The 16,991-nt window shown below is 38.5% G+C and overlaps 1 protein-coding gene across 1 annotated transcript in view; it reads left to right on the top strand.

Moving 5' to 3' along the window:
- Positions 1-16,588, top strand: part of LOC145785206 (calcineurin-binding protein cabin-1-like) — a 46,272-nt gene extending 29,684 nt beyond the window's left edge. Inside the window, exons 39-45 of the mRNA XM_082596895.1 lie at positions 493-677; positions 974-1,008; positions 13,045-13,227; positions 13,860-14,204; positions 14,399-14,555; positions 15,214-15,414; positions 15,848-16,588. Of these exons, the coding sequence (XP_082453021.1) occupies positions 493-677; positions 974-1,008; positions 13,045-13,227; positions 13,860-14,204; positions 14,399-14,555; positions 15,214-15,414; positions 15,848-16,062 (1,321 nt within the window). The 3' untranslated portion in view covers positions 16,063-16,588. The remainder of the gene's footprint in view (positions 1-492; positions 678-973; positions 1,009-13,044; positions 13,228-13,859; positions 14,205-14,398; positions 14,556-15,213; positions 15,415-15,847) is intronic.
- Positions 16,589-16,991: the final 403 nt, after the last annotated feature.

Below are 16,991 nucleotides of genomic sequence, written 5' to 3'. Positions count from 1 at the left end.
AGTTTAGTTTCAAAGCAAGCTGATCCACTGTTCCTGGTCGCATCGCCATTTATTATTAGAGTTCAGCAGTTCTATTTTTCTCCACTTTTGTCTTTTTTTTTCGTCTGGCTGTTAGTACCAGCTGCTTGTTCCTCGCTTGCTGATGTAACCAGATCTTGTTTGTTTTGTTGCGACGTTCACAACAAAAATATCGGGAATTGAATAGCTTTCCATCACAAACAAGGTTGGATTTGTGTCTAAACAACTGGCTCAACTTCCTGTTTATGACTTCTAGGAAGTTGGCTGCATGCTTTAGATTTGTCGCTCAAAGTTGATTGAGAACTGAGACCAATTAGGAAACACAGGCAACAGCAGGGATTGCACGAGTGCAAAATGATGCACTCGCTTCGCTACCGAATCAGCGGCACTTAGGGCTTCAGAACAACCCTGACCTGTGTAGTATTAATATAAAGATACATCTTCAATATACCGTAATCAATTATTTTTGTGCAGGAAATATCTTCGTGAAGAAGACAGAGTGTGTCTTGCTAGGCGAGCGGTAGTTTTTTGTAGAGGAATTTTAAATCGACGGCTACAATCCCTCACCAAACAGACTTCTATCAGTGACACCTCAGCTTATCACAGCAACATCCATCAAACACCGAAACTTCAAAGCTTTCGATTCAACGTAGAGCCAGGTTAGTGTTGTGCCGTAATAAATATCATTACTTTAAGTCAGGGGCGGATCCCGAAAGTAGCTTGATGGGGTACGATTTCAACAAAACACAATAATGTGTAGGTCTACATTTACCCGACCTTGTGATTGCTTCCCTACCCTCCTGGATTGGCCATTGTTTTGAGTTTTCAAAATGCAGTCAACACAAACTTGTGTATGTAACAAAATGATTTTTTTAATATTTAATTTATCAATGTATTTGTGTCGCGAATGTTTGTAAGGAATTGCTTTCTACAGATCATTTTCTGCACATTTCAGGTTTTCATCATAAAAGCTACCAAGACCTTCATCAGGTAAGAGCACATCTAGCACTGTGATTGTCGGACATTTTCGTCCCACTGGTTCGCGGAGGTTCATGAATATTTCATTAGTCGTGAAAGCGAAGCGTACATTGCTGGACAAAAATCCTTTTGTCTTTTACAAATTCGTTAATTATTGAAAGCTACCCTAGACAGCAAAATGATAGATTTTACTGTCCTGACAGCTGGCACAGTACAATACAAATGTTGAGTAAGTGAAAAGGAGTTCACTCTTTCCAACGAATTTATCAACTCTTTATCATTCTTGAAGTCTGAGCAACTAACATGAAGAATCAGAAAGAGTTGGTAAATTGTGATGACTTAAAGAAGATTGTTGACCCTTTGCATATTGTTTTTGCTTTGATCATTTTAATCTTCATATGCTCTTATGACGTAAATTTGCTCACATTTACCTTCGTGTTAAAATAATTGACGGAGTGTTGGCCTGTTAAGAGTGAAGGTAGGACGTTCGAAAGGGAGTCGGTTCGACACCTGTCGGTAGCAGGTCCCTATATTTTTAGTAAGGCACCTCAAGACATGCTTGAATGTGGGCAGGGAGATCGGCTTCCTTGCTTTCCCGGCCACTTAATGAATCTTCAACAATCGGGCATTAGCCTGGGTACACCAAAAACAGTAATTAATTTTGAATTATGTCACAAGCTTATCTCGCTCTTCAAAAATCCCCACTCATTGTGCATTATCAAACTACGAAATGTTCTTACCGATCCATCCTTTATATTCGGAATGGCCCGATTCGGTGAGTCCGATTCGGTGAGTCCGGTTCGGTGAGAGCCTTTTTCGGTGAGAGCCTTTTTCGGTGAGAGCCCTATTCGGTGAGTTTTTTTTTTTAAATTATTGCGCGCCGTAGCCTAATTATCATTGCCGTTATAGGGTTAGGGGATAGGGGATAGGGGTTAAGGGATAGGGGTTGGGGGTTTTTGGGGTTAGGGGGTATGGGGGTTTGGGGGTTTTTGGGGTTGTGGTTTTTTGGGGTTGGGGGTTTGGGGTTGAGGGTTTTTGGGGTTGGGGTTTTTTGGGGGTTGGGGTTTGCGGTTTTGGGGTTAGAGGGTTTTGGGGGTTGGGGTTTTTGGGGTTTTTGAGGTTTTGGGGTTTTTTGGGGGTTTGCGGTTTTGGGGTTTTTGGGTTTGGGGGTTTTGGTTTTTTTTGGGGGTTTGGGGTTTTTTGGGGGTTTGGGTTTTTTTGGGGGTTTGAGGTTTTTTTGGGGTTTGGGGTTTTTTGGGGGTTTGGGTTTTTGGGTTAGGGGTTAGGGGGTTTGGGGTTAAGGGTTTTAATTAGGCTACGGTACCCGATAATTTTCAAAAAAAAATTCAAAAAAATCACCGAATAGGGCTCTCACCGAAAAAGGCTCTCACCGAATCGGACTCACCGAATCGGACTCACCGAATAGTAGCAGACCCCTTTATATTATACTGTCGCGTGTTATGTCTGATCTTTTTTGAAACTTACAAAAGTTTTGTTTACAAGTTTTTTTTATTGAAGTATTGTTGTGAGTGATTAATTTCAAGGTTTAGTCGAAACCTAAACTTTAGACTCTAAACTTTAGAAAAGAACTATTGATTTGTTTTCTTATACCCGGTTACAACAAAACACCACTCAGCTGTGTCATTTGCTCTGTTAGCTGTCTAAAGATTTGAACGTCTAAAATACATCAAAGGTGAAATCGTGCTGTACTTAACATGTTCTGCTTCTCGGCTCCGTTTTCCACCATTTGCTCTATCGTGTCTGCTTTGTTAAGCATCCAACCTTTGTATGTGTCGATATTACATAAGTAGAAAAATTGAAAGTGCTCACCTGCTTTTACGTTATGTAAGACGTGCAACTGCTAATTACAATCAAAACCTTGCACGCTTTTACCGGTCGTCAGACCACTCGGCATGCGACAACTCAGCAAGTGCTTCAACTCGGCAAGTACATTTCAGCAGCTATAATAAGTCAGCAAATGAGATTTACTTGCTCAATGCGGACTTTGTCATCCCTTGCTAAACTGAATTTGCTGACTTTTGATATGCCAAGTTTCGACTTGCTCAGTTTCATTATTTGCCAAATTTAGCCACTTGCTGAAATGTTGTTAGCTCAGTTATCACTTGCTCAACTGCCATTTGCTCAGTTTACAACCGCTGACTTGTAGGAGACTCGCTTTTACCCACCACTACCTTTCTTTTTTGTTGCCTTTACATTGTACGTCAGTGGTTGGACATAGATGAAAATATGCACAGGACATGTATATCAAGTAAAGGACATGTTTGCGCATGTGAAACGAAACGAATATCGCTTGAGCCCCGAAACTACGATTTAAAATGTTAAATGACGTCATATGGCCACGAATTAAAGGATAAGTTGGCTGGGTCCTCTGTGGGTTGAACCGACTCAGAAATTTTACTATCTTTAGAATGCTATAAATTCCTATTTGCCTCCAATCAGCCATGGTCCGAACTAAATGCACTGCGATATATTTTCGTCTCCAACAATGCTGCGTGTAGACTGAATGTGTTTATCAGCCCTTCATTTATCGCTAATAAATAACTTCTTGACGTTACAACCAACGTAAATTTAGCAGAACTTTCAATGGATTCAAAAATAATATTGTTTCGCTGCTCACGCGATGATATTTTGGGGCTTTATGAAGTTGTTGCGTGCCAGATGTAGGCTGTTATATTGGTTTGAATATAAGTTTTTCACAAACGATTCGACAGACGTCTGAGCTTCACTTTGCTGTTTCAAGACTGCTTATTGTTTATAGAACTTAATTTATCGCAGAAACGCGTAGAATTACAGTTTTTACCAGCAAACTACAGACTATTTGTTTGGGAGAGTCTGTGTAGCTAAATTCTTCTTTCATGTGTCATGCCTGTGCCAGTGATAGACTCATGTGTTTTGTTATAGTATCGTAACCCGTCTTTGTATCCGTTGATCACGCGATTTCACTATTCTGAAGACTTTTTCGGTTACAGGATGAAAATGACTTTTGATGTATAAAAAGCTCAGTCCGTTATCTTTCTTGCACACGTTTTTTTTGTTTTTTTGTTTTCTTACAAAATGCTATTTTTTCATTTTTTCTTTTGTAATGCTTCCAAAAAATATTTTGCTTGTCTTTTAAAATGTTTGTAAATAATTCCTAAATTGACCAGTTGTTTTGTTAAATTTCTTTGTTAGGCTACTTTGATGCAATTGATGCGAGACCTTTTGCATTTTGCGAAGAAACCCCTTTTCTGCTGCATCCAGGTTGCGTTCGGACTCTTTGCTCATCGTCCAACTTTTACAGCCCTGCTTGAAAGCCGGGAGAACATAACATATCAGAACTTCGTTTCCTTGTTTAATAGATTTGTTTTTGAAAAAGTATTATAAATCATTGAAGGTCTGGTTTGCTTCTGCGATTACTCTGAAATTGCAACAAGTCAACACTTTTCTCTATGGGTTAGTCCTCTGTAGTTGACTTGATTTGCATTCATACCCATTTTAATACGCTTTTGAATAAAGTACAATGTTTTAACCAGTGGCGGCTGGTGCTGTTTGTGAGCAGTAGGGCTGCAATAAATAGTCCGGGGAGCGAAGGCCGTCACTGAATTCGCCGAAGGCGAACGACTTGGCGGGGGGTTTAGAGGGTCACCCCCCAGAAATATTTGAAAAGTCGTATTAAATTTGGTGCGTTCTGAGCATGTTTTAACCCCAAATTTTGAAAAAAATGCATTCAAACTTTGTTGAAAAATTGATGTATTCCTAAGCTGTATTTCAAAAAAACTAGCAGTATTGCTTTGGAGATAAACTTTACTAGTGTTGAGCTTAGTCTTGACTAGCCTAGCCGTTGCACACAAGGTTCAAGTGATTTTCAGATGCCCTAGGCTGGACTAGCACTTCCTATAACCTGTTGAATACCCTAACTCTACAGCTAACACTTCTACATTCATGGCTCGTCGCTACTTTGCAAAACAAAAACTAACTTTAAAAAGTCTGTAAAGTTATTCAGTTAGGCGGGGCTGTTTTCCACGCAGCCCCAACAGATTCAAAAATTGCTGTAAAATACCAAAAGAGGTGGAGCTTCAAGGATAATTTTTAGCCAATCAGAGCGCTTGAAATCCAGAATCTCGGGCTGCAAAGCAGTTTGCCCAAAGTCGGTGTTGCCAAACGAAACTTTAATATTTTAATTTTCGATCCGCAATTCTTAAGTGAAAAAAGTAACCGGGTCGGACAAACACAGAGGAAAACATATTTTCCTCTTCTCTTTCTTTCAGGTGGGGCTGCAGCCCCATGGCACGAGCCGCCACTGGTTTTAACAACTATACGGTCAAAACAGTAAACACAAGCTGTCTTTGGTTTATCTTACATCTTTTCAACGTTTGCAGATGTTACAAAAACAACTCACGTGTCTCCTTAACGTAGAATTTTTAATTACAGATATTAAAACCCAAGCCGGCATGCAGTCGTTTGCTATGGTTTATCTTAAATAATATTGGCAGCCAAGACTTCGTCTATTTTACACGCACCAGATGACGGCAAATGGGAATTTTGAAAATTGCATCTGATGATTCTGATGTGTATATTCTGTTTCAAGTTTATATTTTTAATGTTTAAACTGACTACGTTTAAAAACTGTACTTCACTTAACTTCAAGATTGTTTCGATGGAAGGCAGAATTTAAGCTGCAAACACCTGGATGTGTTAAAAATTTGCTTACAAAACGATGGTTCATAATTAATGAAGTTTCACGATACAAACAGGAACCAAAGCTATGCTTTTTTATTTAATTTACAACAAAATATTTAAAATACATTGGACAGAACTATTTGAAGCATATCGGATTTGATGATTTACAACCCGGAATTCAATCTTCCATGAAAACACATTTTTCCTCGACCAGTTACTAATTAATTGTCTTGAATCTGTTGACTTAATACTGCTGCAATGGTCAAGTTTTTCAGAAATTTCGTTTGCGACAACCAGTCTCTTTGACATGTTAATTTGTCGTACCAGAAAAGAACAGGTTAGAGGCTACTTATATTTTACAGACAGAAAAGTAGCCAAAAAGTTCTGAGGTTAGTTGCAGTAAAAAGAAACCTAATAGCAACCAGGGATATGGAATCGGAATGATTTTGCATGTCCAGACGGAATCGTTAAAAAAGCCAATTCCAACTCCGGCTTGATACAAAATGATGAACAATAAAGTTTTTCGTTTGTCACTCCGTTTTACTAATGTATGACTCAATTCCCTTGATAATTTACATAATATTGTCACTACTTCTCGCAGACTAAATTTATTTGTTTCTTAGCAACCGAAAAGCACTATTGTTGATTTCTTTCTAAACTTAACTGCTGCATTCTAAAACTGACCTACTGAAGATTTTACAATGCCTGTTACAAAGTTGTGCTGAAGAGAATTTAATATTCGAAATCGTGATACACAACAAGATAACTTGACATCAATTGGACTCGTCGTACATTTTTCTTGAATTAATGCAATTTTGGTTTGCATTTGTTTTTTCAAAATATTATTTCTTATTCTCTGTATTGCGCTCTTCCACTTTACCAAAAAATAGAAGTTAGCCAGCTTTTTAAAAAGTCACCGTTTCAATTTCGATCGCAATTTGAGTAAAATTAAATAAAAAAGGACAAAAACTTGAAAAAAAAATGGCAACACTGAAGTCGGAGTCGATCAGTTACAAATCGAAGAATTGAAGTCGTTTAATTTTCACCCGACTCTACAGTCATGGGGACCTGAAAAAGATATCACTATTGGGCAAGATACTAGTAAAACCAAGCAGAAGTCGAGAAATATGAACATACTTGAACAGCCCGAATAAGTGGGCCGCAAGTACAACTGTGAATACAAAATGCCGCTATGCGCTTGTCAAATGACAGAAAGGCTTGGAAGGCCATCCCAGACAGCAAAATCCGTCATTTTTACATTGATTTAACGTCTGCATACGTTGAATCAGTGTAAAAGTAGCGGATTCTGCTTTCTGGGATGATTGCCAATGTATACCAGATCAAACGCCTGCATGATCATCATCATACTATTGTTTACCAGACAAGTGGATAAAATCGGTTCTACCGTCTTGATAAAGTCAGTCGTGTAGATTGACGGTCTGTCGAAAGTAAAACTGGTTACACGTCTTAACCCTTTGAGGACCAATGGTACACGGATGTACCTAGAATTTCATGGTACACCCATGTACCATTGGTCCTCAAAGGGTTGACATTTTATGATCGCCGCCCAATCACAGTCCAACGCATAGTCACCAGAAGAACTGCTAAACTTCGACTATTGTTGCATTTTGCTGTTGCCCGATCTCGAATTGTCACTTCGCGAGGTCTGCTGTATCTCCTTTTAAGGATGCCACCCGCATCGCGTGAAACCGAAACGATGTTTCAGAAATATTATTCTATTCTGAAAATCTGTTTCACATCTCTTACGGGTGAATTCCAATGTCCAAGACCTTCTAGTCAATAATAATGTGACAGCTTGTGTAAATATGTCTATATCGTCAGCAGAGCTCTGTCTTAAAATAGTTATTTTCTAAAGAGAATGGAACACTTCTCCTACGAGTGAAATTGAAACCATTTTATCGATTTTCTTTACATTAACGTTAGATAAACGTAACAATGAGATTATACTTTCTTGGTCAGAGTTAGACCATCTGTACACCGACGCATGAACATTAACAACCCAACGCACAATTTGCAGATGTTCTCCATACCCAGACAAAAAAACAGTTTTTTTTCTGTCTGCATTCGACTTTAATTCAAATTTTTGTTTTGGTTAGAAAAAAAACTTAGTTTCTTGACATTGATCTGTTGCATTGCCGTTTTTATCAGATCAAATTTCTATTGGTATCAAAAGGGACCAACTATAATAATTATTACTGTAAATATAATTTTAAATTTGCAATGAAACTTACAGTTCGCAAAGAACAAATCAGACTAAGTATCAAGAGCTTCTTCAGTGAGATACTGAAATGCAATTTAACATGTTTTTAGACGTGTTGTTTTTTTGTTGAAATTACGTTGATCTCCGGTGTGTGGTAATTTGACATAGACACAGAGCGTCCCCTTTTAAGAAAATTCCAATATTTAGTCAACTTTGTCTTTTATTGTTCTCTTTAATTTTTATCTGTAAATGTGATTTATTTTCATTAGACCCCACATCAATGTGGATTTTTTGTATTGATTTTGATTCCCGTTCATTGGTTTCACACCCACGCCACATTAGATCGAGCACTCGTATATTAAATGCTTTTCAATCGCCATATTTTGAGATGCTAAAAATAGCTTCCCATTTCCGACCATTTGCCCCTGTGCAAAATGCTCACGTGCACACACACTGACGAACGCGAGCTAACTCCTGTATTCAGTCTTTTTTATAACGCGCTTTATTTACAACAGTGAAATGACTGACAATCGGTGTTTTCGTAGAAAAAAACGTTAGCTACGTTGTGTGCTTTTGTTGAAAAGTTGGTTAATATTTTGTAGGGAGCAGTACAGTGCGATCATGAAATTTATAGCAACAGTCAATTTATGATTTTGTAGTATCGCACAACCACTCAACGAAGAACAGGAAAGCAGATTTGGCGTTTAGAAACCAGTGTAAGTGGCCTACTCAGTGAGTAGTACTCACCTATTCAAAAAGATATGTCTATTGACAAGTTTATAAGTATTAAGTTGACTTTTTTTTTGCCGAACTTGTCAGCCTTTTCAAAATATCTAACGATCGCAACGATTTAAAAATTATCTGTTTTATAAATTTGACCAACTATAAAGTCGCTGCCTTGCAAGCATTGTTATTCACAAGCCAGTCAATCGGTGTTGTAGTGTCAGGCATTTCTTTTTTTGCTAATTAATTTGTCATGCGCAAGCGCTGTCAATTGAGATTAATGTTTTGCCCTACTATTCAAAGTAATTTGACAGACACATGCATGAGATGAAGTGGCAAAGAGTGCATGTTTGTACAGTATAATCAGCCGATTTTGTATGATCGTGTGTAAAAAGAACTATTGTGGTTGCTCAGCTAGTCTTATCAGTTTGTAAATTTGAGCTGGAACAGTGCTTTGCCTGCAGCAAATCATTGCTCCATCTGACAGAGGAGCTGACTTGCCGCATATCACGGTTGATTGCATGAGTGTTAGATTAGCACAGAGCTTGCATGCAAAGTGGGAAAGGGTGCAACTAGCCGTTGTGTTTTCTTTACATATACTGTAGTTTGATCAGGATCAGGAACCTAGTGTATCAATAGGCTGTATGGTTTGACAACAGTCACTGACTTTTTAGTTTTGTTAGATGCATGTTGATGTCAAACGTTCTTCTAAAACCTTGTGGGTTTGGACTTCAGTTAGCAAAGTTACATTTTTCGCAGTGAAAGTTGAGTGTTTTTTGTTGGGTTCGCAGTTTTGTGAATCGTAATAAACAAAAAAGAACTAAGCCCAAAATGCAGTACCTACGCTCATGCTCCGCAAACGTTTAAAAAACCATACTGTTTTTATTATGCTAAAATGTTAAATCTAATCGATACTTTTTGTACTCTGCATTCATTCTTCAAGTTGCTGAAGCATTTTAACCACTTTACAAATACAACGTTTTGTCCATAACGCATCACAGAATTGCTACAGTTTCAAGCTGTTTTCATAAATGAATTTATTATTCGTTCATATCGCTTTGGGCAACTACATGCTGTACGGTACGAAAACAAATATATATTACTTCAATGACAAACAATGCGCTCAAACAAATTTCCTACTAGGGTAGGGTATAAATATTTGCACTTGCAACCAGTTTTCAAGCTGGCATGCAATCAACAGAAAGGAACACAAGTATTCTCGAGTGACCGTAGAAATAACTTGAAAAATTGCTTCTTTATTTCAATTGGTCTCATTGAAACGTGTTCTTGTCGAGCAACATTTTTGCCGGTTTGTGAGGTGTTTATGTGTTACTGGGAGTTTCCATCTCGAAAATAGAAAAGGTGGTTTATGATTCACCATGTTTTGATCACCAACGAATCTGAACCATAGTGCAAGACTGCGTAGGGTATTTTATTTAGCACAATACTGTTTTTGAAGAAAAGTTTATTCTTTTGTTACGGACGACAGCCGGTCGTGCTTCAGCTGAGTGTGCGTTCACTGAGTTCATGCCACAGAGCTCGTGTAATATCGAGCTCAATTCACATAACTGGTGACATGAAATAATCCGTCTTTCAGCAGTGGTGCTTATTGTCAGGAAGATAGTGTTTTTACGACACATGTAAATACGTGAGGTTGATGCTTGAAAAAGTAAGTGAGCGATGTCACACAAAAATTCTTAACTTTCATGTTTACATGGGGTTATACTTTAATATTATCGTTTTAGAGCAATCTTACTACCGACGATGCCAGATTACTACCGACGATGCTGACACTGTATTTCAGTTAGTTGAAGCAGTAAGTTTCCTTTTTAAAACTGAGTGTTGAATTTTTTTTTCTAAAACGTCGGGATGGAAAACTGTATTTTTTACGAAAAGTACTTGGTTTGTAATCACTAATCAGCGCCTCGTTTCACTTTCTTTAGGACGTGGGTGTTGTAATGATCAAACCCTGTGTTGCGATCTACCTTTTAGATAAAAAGTCCTTGCAAGAAGAAACTGATTTCGTTGGAAGGTCGTGTATAGACTCGCGTCTTTTGACTTTCGTGACTTCTACGTGAAGTAAATTTTATCCGCAGTTGAGCACATTCAGTCAAGATTTCACTGGAAGTGTCTGTTGCCGGAAGTAATTTTTCCCACACACTGTCATGTGATTATTAACTTTTTTCCAGTTAGAAAACCAGTTATTTTTTACATTGATTCAACAACTACAGGCGTTCAATCAGTATAAAATGACTTACTTGCCGGCTGGGCTGAGACCTCAACTGGTTTCTGTGAAATGATGCAGTCAAAAACCCACTTTCTCTGACAAGAGTAAGTTGTGCAAGAATTAGGAAGCGATGACGATCACCAACATATTACAGACACTTTTATTTATTAGTGCAAATAAAGCTTCACGCCTGCTCACATGCACATCACTTACATCGATACTAGATTATTCAACGTTGAATCGACCTTAAAATCGTGTATTTGTAAAAGCAAACTTCCAGGCAACGCGCGGGAGTAGCGCTCTGCGATCACGAGGTTATTTATATCTGGAAGAATATTGTGTTCACTCTTTTCGTTCAGGGTCTAAAATTAGACCTGTATCAATGTTGAGCAAAACAATGCTGAACAACCTTTATCAATCATACACAGTCAAACGGACCTAGATATTATCCATGACTCAGATCTTCTTTTAGCGTGTTTTTGTCTCGACTTGTATTTCATGGGCATGGCAAGCTTTGCATGACTGGTATTATTGATTTTCTAACTCCTTATCAGTGAAGGTCTTCTGGTTATTGATTCTACGCTGCGAGGCTCATACGTACAGGTTAATATTGAGCTTTGCTAGTTAAAAATTCACAGCAAGTCTAAAGCATTTTTGACGGCATGTTATGCAATTTAGTATTTGCATGGTGAGTTGAACTCAATAAATTTTTACATAACAGATTGCTTAAGTCTATTAGATCATTCTGATGTTATAAGGCAAAATGTAAGTCGTGTTAAAACTCGAAAGCAAGTTTCTTCTTCTTTCAAAATGCTCTTTCTAAGCTGCAAGGGCTCGTTGTGCACACATTACTGTGCTTTGTCATATTGTATCTTTAATTGATCGTTACGTTTTTCATTTGAGAGTTGTAATCTGATGAAACATCGTTGTTCATAGAACGGCTTGTTTCCTATTTTCTCTGCTTAACCGCCGACATGTTCATGAACTGGCCAGTGGTTGGGTATACATAAATTCAGCCAGGAAGCAGGATGTGAGACTTACAACCTCAACTCTGGCAGCTTATAGCTTGTTTTATCCTTCTGACATTATTTATTCTAAAATGCAACAAAAATCATTAAATATAAGTTGTTTGATAATGTTGTTTCTATGCGTTTATTCGCTAAATATTGTATTGAACATCCCGTGGAACAATGTGAGTTACCATCTTGTAACTTAGAATAAAAATTGGCGCGTACACGAAATGTCAAGAAAACCGCAAAAGCACAAGAATCTGCGAACTTAGAAAGCACCTACCGTTGTAAAAGTGTACAATAAAATATCTTGCCTCTTGCGAGCCTTTTTTTGTGTGGAGAATTGACGAATATTTAGGCTATCGTCAAAACAAATCGATTTTGATTCTTCAAATAATTTTCTCATGCAGAATTTCATTTAAAAACTTCGATTCGGACCGTCCCAGTTAAAACAACACGTTTTATTCATAAGATACTCGATTGTCCCGACTCACAACGTATAAAGTGAATATTTATTCAATAAAGAGCTGACCTTTTTAGCGCGTACGAATATATAGTCGTGATTTAGCGTTTTTATATACTCTTAAGAATTTGAGACAGTCTCTTGCTTTAGCGTTTGTAGGCATTCTGAAGCTAAATAAGGTTTTTTGAAAAAACGATCTCGTTCGCTTAAAAAGTGCTTGCTAAAAATTGAATAATGCCTCCCAGCGCGAGTAAGCATATTTTGCACATAGACGTGACTGAGAGATAGCAAGCTGCTTTTGTCTGGTCACGTTTTGTTTTCATTCGTTTTACCAATTGATAGACAGTGAAACAAAATTCATCAACCCAACCTGGCATCTGCGGAGTCAAAATCTGTGCTGTGTAATTCACTGTCCGATGCAGCTAGCCTGTGAAGTGATTGACTTGGTTGGAGGCTTATTAATACAAAGTATCATGTGTGCTGAGTCGAGAGTCGGGTTACAACCTGAAAACACAAATTCCAACTTTGCTTACCAGACGTCAGAACTGACTAAAAAATACTTATATGCCACCACGTATTATTTGGGTTTCTGAAAAGCGAAACTAAATTAATATGATCAACTGAGTAGTTTTTACTTAAGCTTATTCAAATAGAATCGAGCTTTCTCGCTCAATCAGTTTAAAAGGCTATCAACCAACTTTGACGTTTCCATTTTTCTTTTTAGAACATAGGTAAGATGCAGTCTGTTGAAGACAGTTTATCGCTGTTGATGGACGCCTACAAAGTCTACCAGGACACCAATAAACACAGCGACGCCACAACGAACGCAGACCCCGAAACAGAACCCCATGACGTCACGCAACAACGCCTTTTAACCGACGCCTTCCATAAATATACTTGTCTTACAGTGAGTAGACTTGCCTGCTTTTTGCACATTTGAAAGGGAAGTTTTCAGTGTTTGAATCGAACTATAAGTCTGAAAAATTCTTTGTGCAGTACCAAATGCAGTAGCCAGATATCAAATTAGTCGCTTTTTACATTGATTCAACGTCTGCAGACGTTGAATCAATGTAAAAAACGGCTGATTTGCTGTCTGGGAGGTCAGTCGAAGTAACACATCATTGTTTTAAGGTGCTCAAAGTGCAATGGATTGACTTGCCATAAACAGTTAGTTGAAATTAATCCGCTGCTCTCTTCATTGTGTTAAGTACATTAATTAAATACTTCTTATGTCTGGCGAATATTGCTCAATGCTGTTGCTTACCACAACGCTTTCTAATAATGGTTTTGCAAAGCTTGCAGAAAGATCGGTGTTATTTCCATCATCCGATTATGTCGATAAATTTATATTACGCTCACTTGGCACCAGTCAGCAAATCCATTGTTTTTACGTTAATCTAACATCTGCAGACGTTAAATTAGTATCGAAAAGGACCGATTTGCTATCCGGGCAGATTCTGCCGGTTGGCTGCGATCATTGTCTCTTGTGATTGTTGCATCAGCAAATTTTCAATAAACTTTTCGGAAATGTTTTTCCAGCTCAACAATACCACCAGTCAAAGCACTTCTCCTTCAAACCAGAATATTCTCGAAGAAGCGATCAGGTTTTGTCAACAGCAAAGCGGCTTTAAAAAAACGCCACACGCAACTTCTACTGCCAAATCGGTACCGATGAAACACACTGGTCAGATCGGTATCGTTAAGCCGATCCCACGTACCACGTCACCCGGTTATCACCGTCGTCATCATAACTTGGAATCGTTGAAGGAAGTTAAAGAACTAAACGTTGATGACGAAGTGAGCGAAAACATGGGCGAGAACGGAGTCGCAGAAATCTGTTCCAATTCCTTTTGTCCAGTTGCTGATAAATCTCCACAAGGAAAGGTAGGCATATCAATGAACAGCGAAAACCCATGTTCAATGTTTTCTTGAGATAACGGCAGATGCGTGTATTCGGTGCTGTATATTATAATATAAGAGTGTATTGTTGTAGTTCTTACATATTTATTGCAGTTTTTGAATTGAAATTTGAAACCTTTAATTTGCAGTGGTCATGAGATATTTTTTAATTCAAACAGGTAATCATGGTAGAAAAGGAAGGTAAAAAGTACACGAGAATAGGCGTCCCCAGAGCCTTTGCGCCATCTCCCGACAGTGCTTTCAGATTAACCGCTCCGCAAGGTGGCCTTGAAGGAAAGCGCTTTAGAATGGATCCTGGTTTAAGACATTTACAAGGTGAAAAACGATTGACAATAATAATAATGTTAGTTTTTATATAGCGCTGTATCCATCGCAGAATGCGTTGCTCCACAGCGCTTTACAAAGCAGACAGTGTCAATGCAGCCGTATAGAGGCGCAACTGAGTACATTATTACCCGAATCCACTCCATGGCTCAGTGCCAAGCAGAAATTAGATTCAGTACCATTTTTAAAAAGTCTTTATTTTGACCCGACAAGGTATCGAACCCATGCCTACCGCTTCAGAGGCGGGCGCACTTACACTAAGCCACCGAGCTGGTATTTGGTGGAACGGTTGTCTGCAATGTTTAAGAAAATTTTTTCAAAACTGCATAACAAGAAGCCGCTTTCACGTGTACTGCTAAGCAACATGAAAGTCAACTACCGCGTGGTGTCGTCATGGCAGCAAACTGATACCACAGAACCGTGTTTACAAGTTGACACAAACATGTGCTTGGAATCGGCTTGTTTAAACATTTTTCGTCTCATCAGTGTTAGCTTATTGTAGAAACTGTTAAGGCGGATTGCTGGTAGGAAAAAGTTGTTTGGCTTCTTGCTTTTGTTTAGTTGCCGCCTGCACATAATTCACTTTTCTGTGTTTGTTCATCATGGAAGTATCATTTTAGCCGAGTTTTTAAAAACATGGATTTTTTAGGTGCAGATGCGAAGAAGAACCGTTTGATCCGTTCCACCTCCGTTCCGGTGACGTATCCAGATGGAGAAGAGAACACTCCTCCTCATCATCGACCTCTTTACAGGACTGGATCATTTGTTTCCGACTCAACAAAGTTGAAGTTGAAGAGTGCCATCCTTGCGAAGACCTCAGCTGCTCTTGTTAGAAAACCAAGTATCACAGGTAAAGAGATAGCACAAGTTGAAAACGTATGTTCAATATACAACCACAATAATAGACAAATTTTATTTGGTGCATTCTTGGTGCGGTTTGTGACGTGGTTTGTGACGGTTTGTGGCGCTTTCCTTGCGTTAAAACTTCTGTAAGGGACGTTAAATCATAGAACGCCATTTTTTTCATTCCTAAATACGTGTGGAAATCTGCATACCGCGTTGTGCTAACGCTCCCCCAAGACCTCACATAATGTTTGGGTAACTCGGAGGCATTATTGATATTTGTTTTGCAATGTGCTTTATTGATTGACGTTTGTTTATATTTTGTAGTGACTAGAAACTTTTGTCATAATCAGAAAGATAAACATGACTGCCAAAGTCCTAAATGTACGTTGTGCAAGAGAATATATGTCTCGTCGTTAAATAATGTTATTTGTTGACAGATTTTGAAATGATGCAAATCCAAACCGATCCCGATGTTGATTCTGACTCGTCGCAGAGTGAAGATGAGGATGAAGAGATGCAAGATTCCTTTACCAATGTTCGCAAGCGAAAGCTTTCTGACGATGAAGCCACTCCCTCCGCATCGACCAATGAGCATTCGCCAATAATGTCACCTCACCAATCAACCGTCATCACTACGGCTGGGTCTACTTGAGTACCGCATTCGGCCTCACGTCTTTTTCATTTTTGGTATCGCATTGCTGCTTTCTGGTCCACTTTTGCAGTATGCACTGACGATTGTGATGGACTGATGGGATACGAGAAAAACTGCCATTCCTTCTGCTGCTAGAAGCATTCCGAAATTAATTACTTGTGGACCAAATTCTTTCGTTATTTATGTGTCTTTATGTAGCCTAATCCCACACGGAAGCGACAACTTCAAAATCACCTGAATAGATTAATGAGATTTGCTGAAAGTGGTTTTTGAAGAGTTTGCTCTTTTTGTTCTTTACCGAACCAATGATACTTACTTTACTTAGCATTTGGTTTTGATATTAACATGACTTCTCATCAATGAGAAAGAAGGTTTTGCAGACACTTGCAGATGCCACTAATTTTGTGAGCTTACTTTTTGAAACAATGCTAGTATCTTAATTAGGCTGCCACAAAACGAGTACAATTCGTCAGATTGTTCAATGTTTATTGTTGTTTATAAATAAAATTGAATTTTGTTGACTTGATTACGCCTGACAAAAATTTCCTGGTCAAATGTCAAGGCGTAGGAAAAAGTCGGTTGTTATGATATCGAAGAGCCATGTGTTCAGAAGGTTAGTAAAAACTGGGTGAACAACTGAACAATGTCATGCTTTTTGAAGCACGGAGTAACAGAGAAGAGGATAACAGCTAAACTAGACGTGCTGTGAAGGTAAGTATGTCTAACATTGGGTTGGAGGTGGAAAAAATAGATGCAGAGTAGGGGAAGGTGGTGTTAGTTGAGTCAGTGGGTTAGTTGAGTCACCATTGTTTTCTGACTAACCAAGCATGACTTCGTGAAGATTAATTGCTAAAAACAATAAGCATTATGGGTAACTGTGTCCATCTTGCTTTTGCAGCCGTGCAAGTTATACAGGTTATACAGTCAGC

Source organism: Aplidium turbinatum, chromosome 16 (assembly GCF_918807975.1).
Source record: "Aplidium turbinatum chromosome 16, kaAplTurb1.1, whole genome shotgun sequence".
Lineage (NCBI taxonomy): Eukaryota > Metazoa > Chordata > Ascidiacea > Aplousobranchia > Polyclinidae > Aplidium > Aplidium turbinatum.
This window is presented reverse-complemented; position numbering and strand designations above follow the sequence as displayed.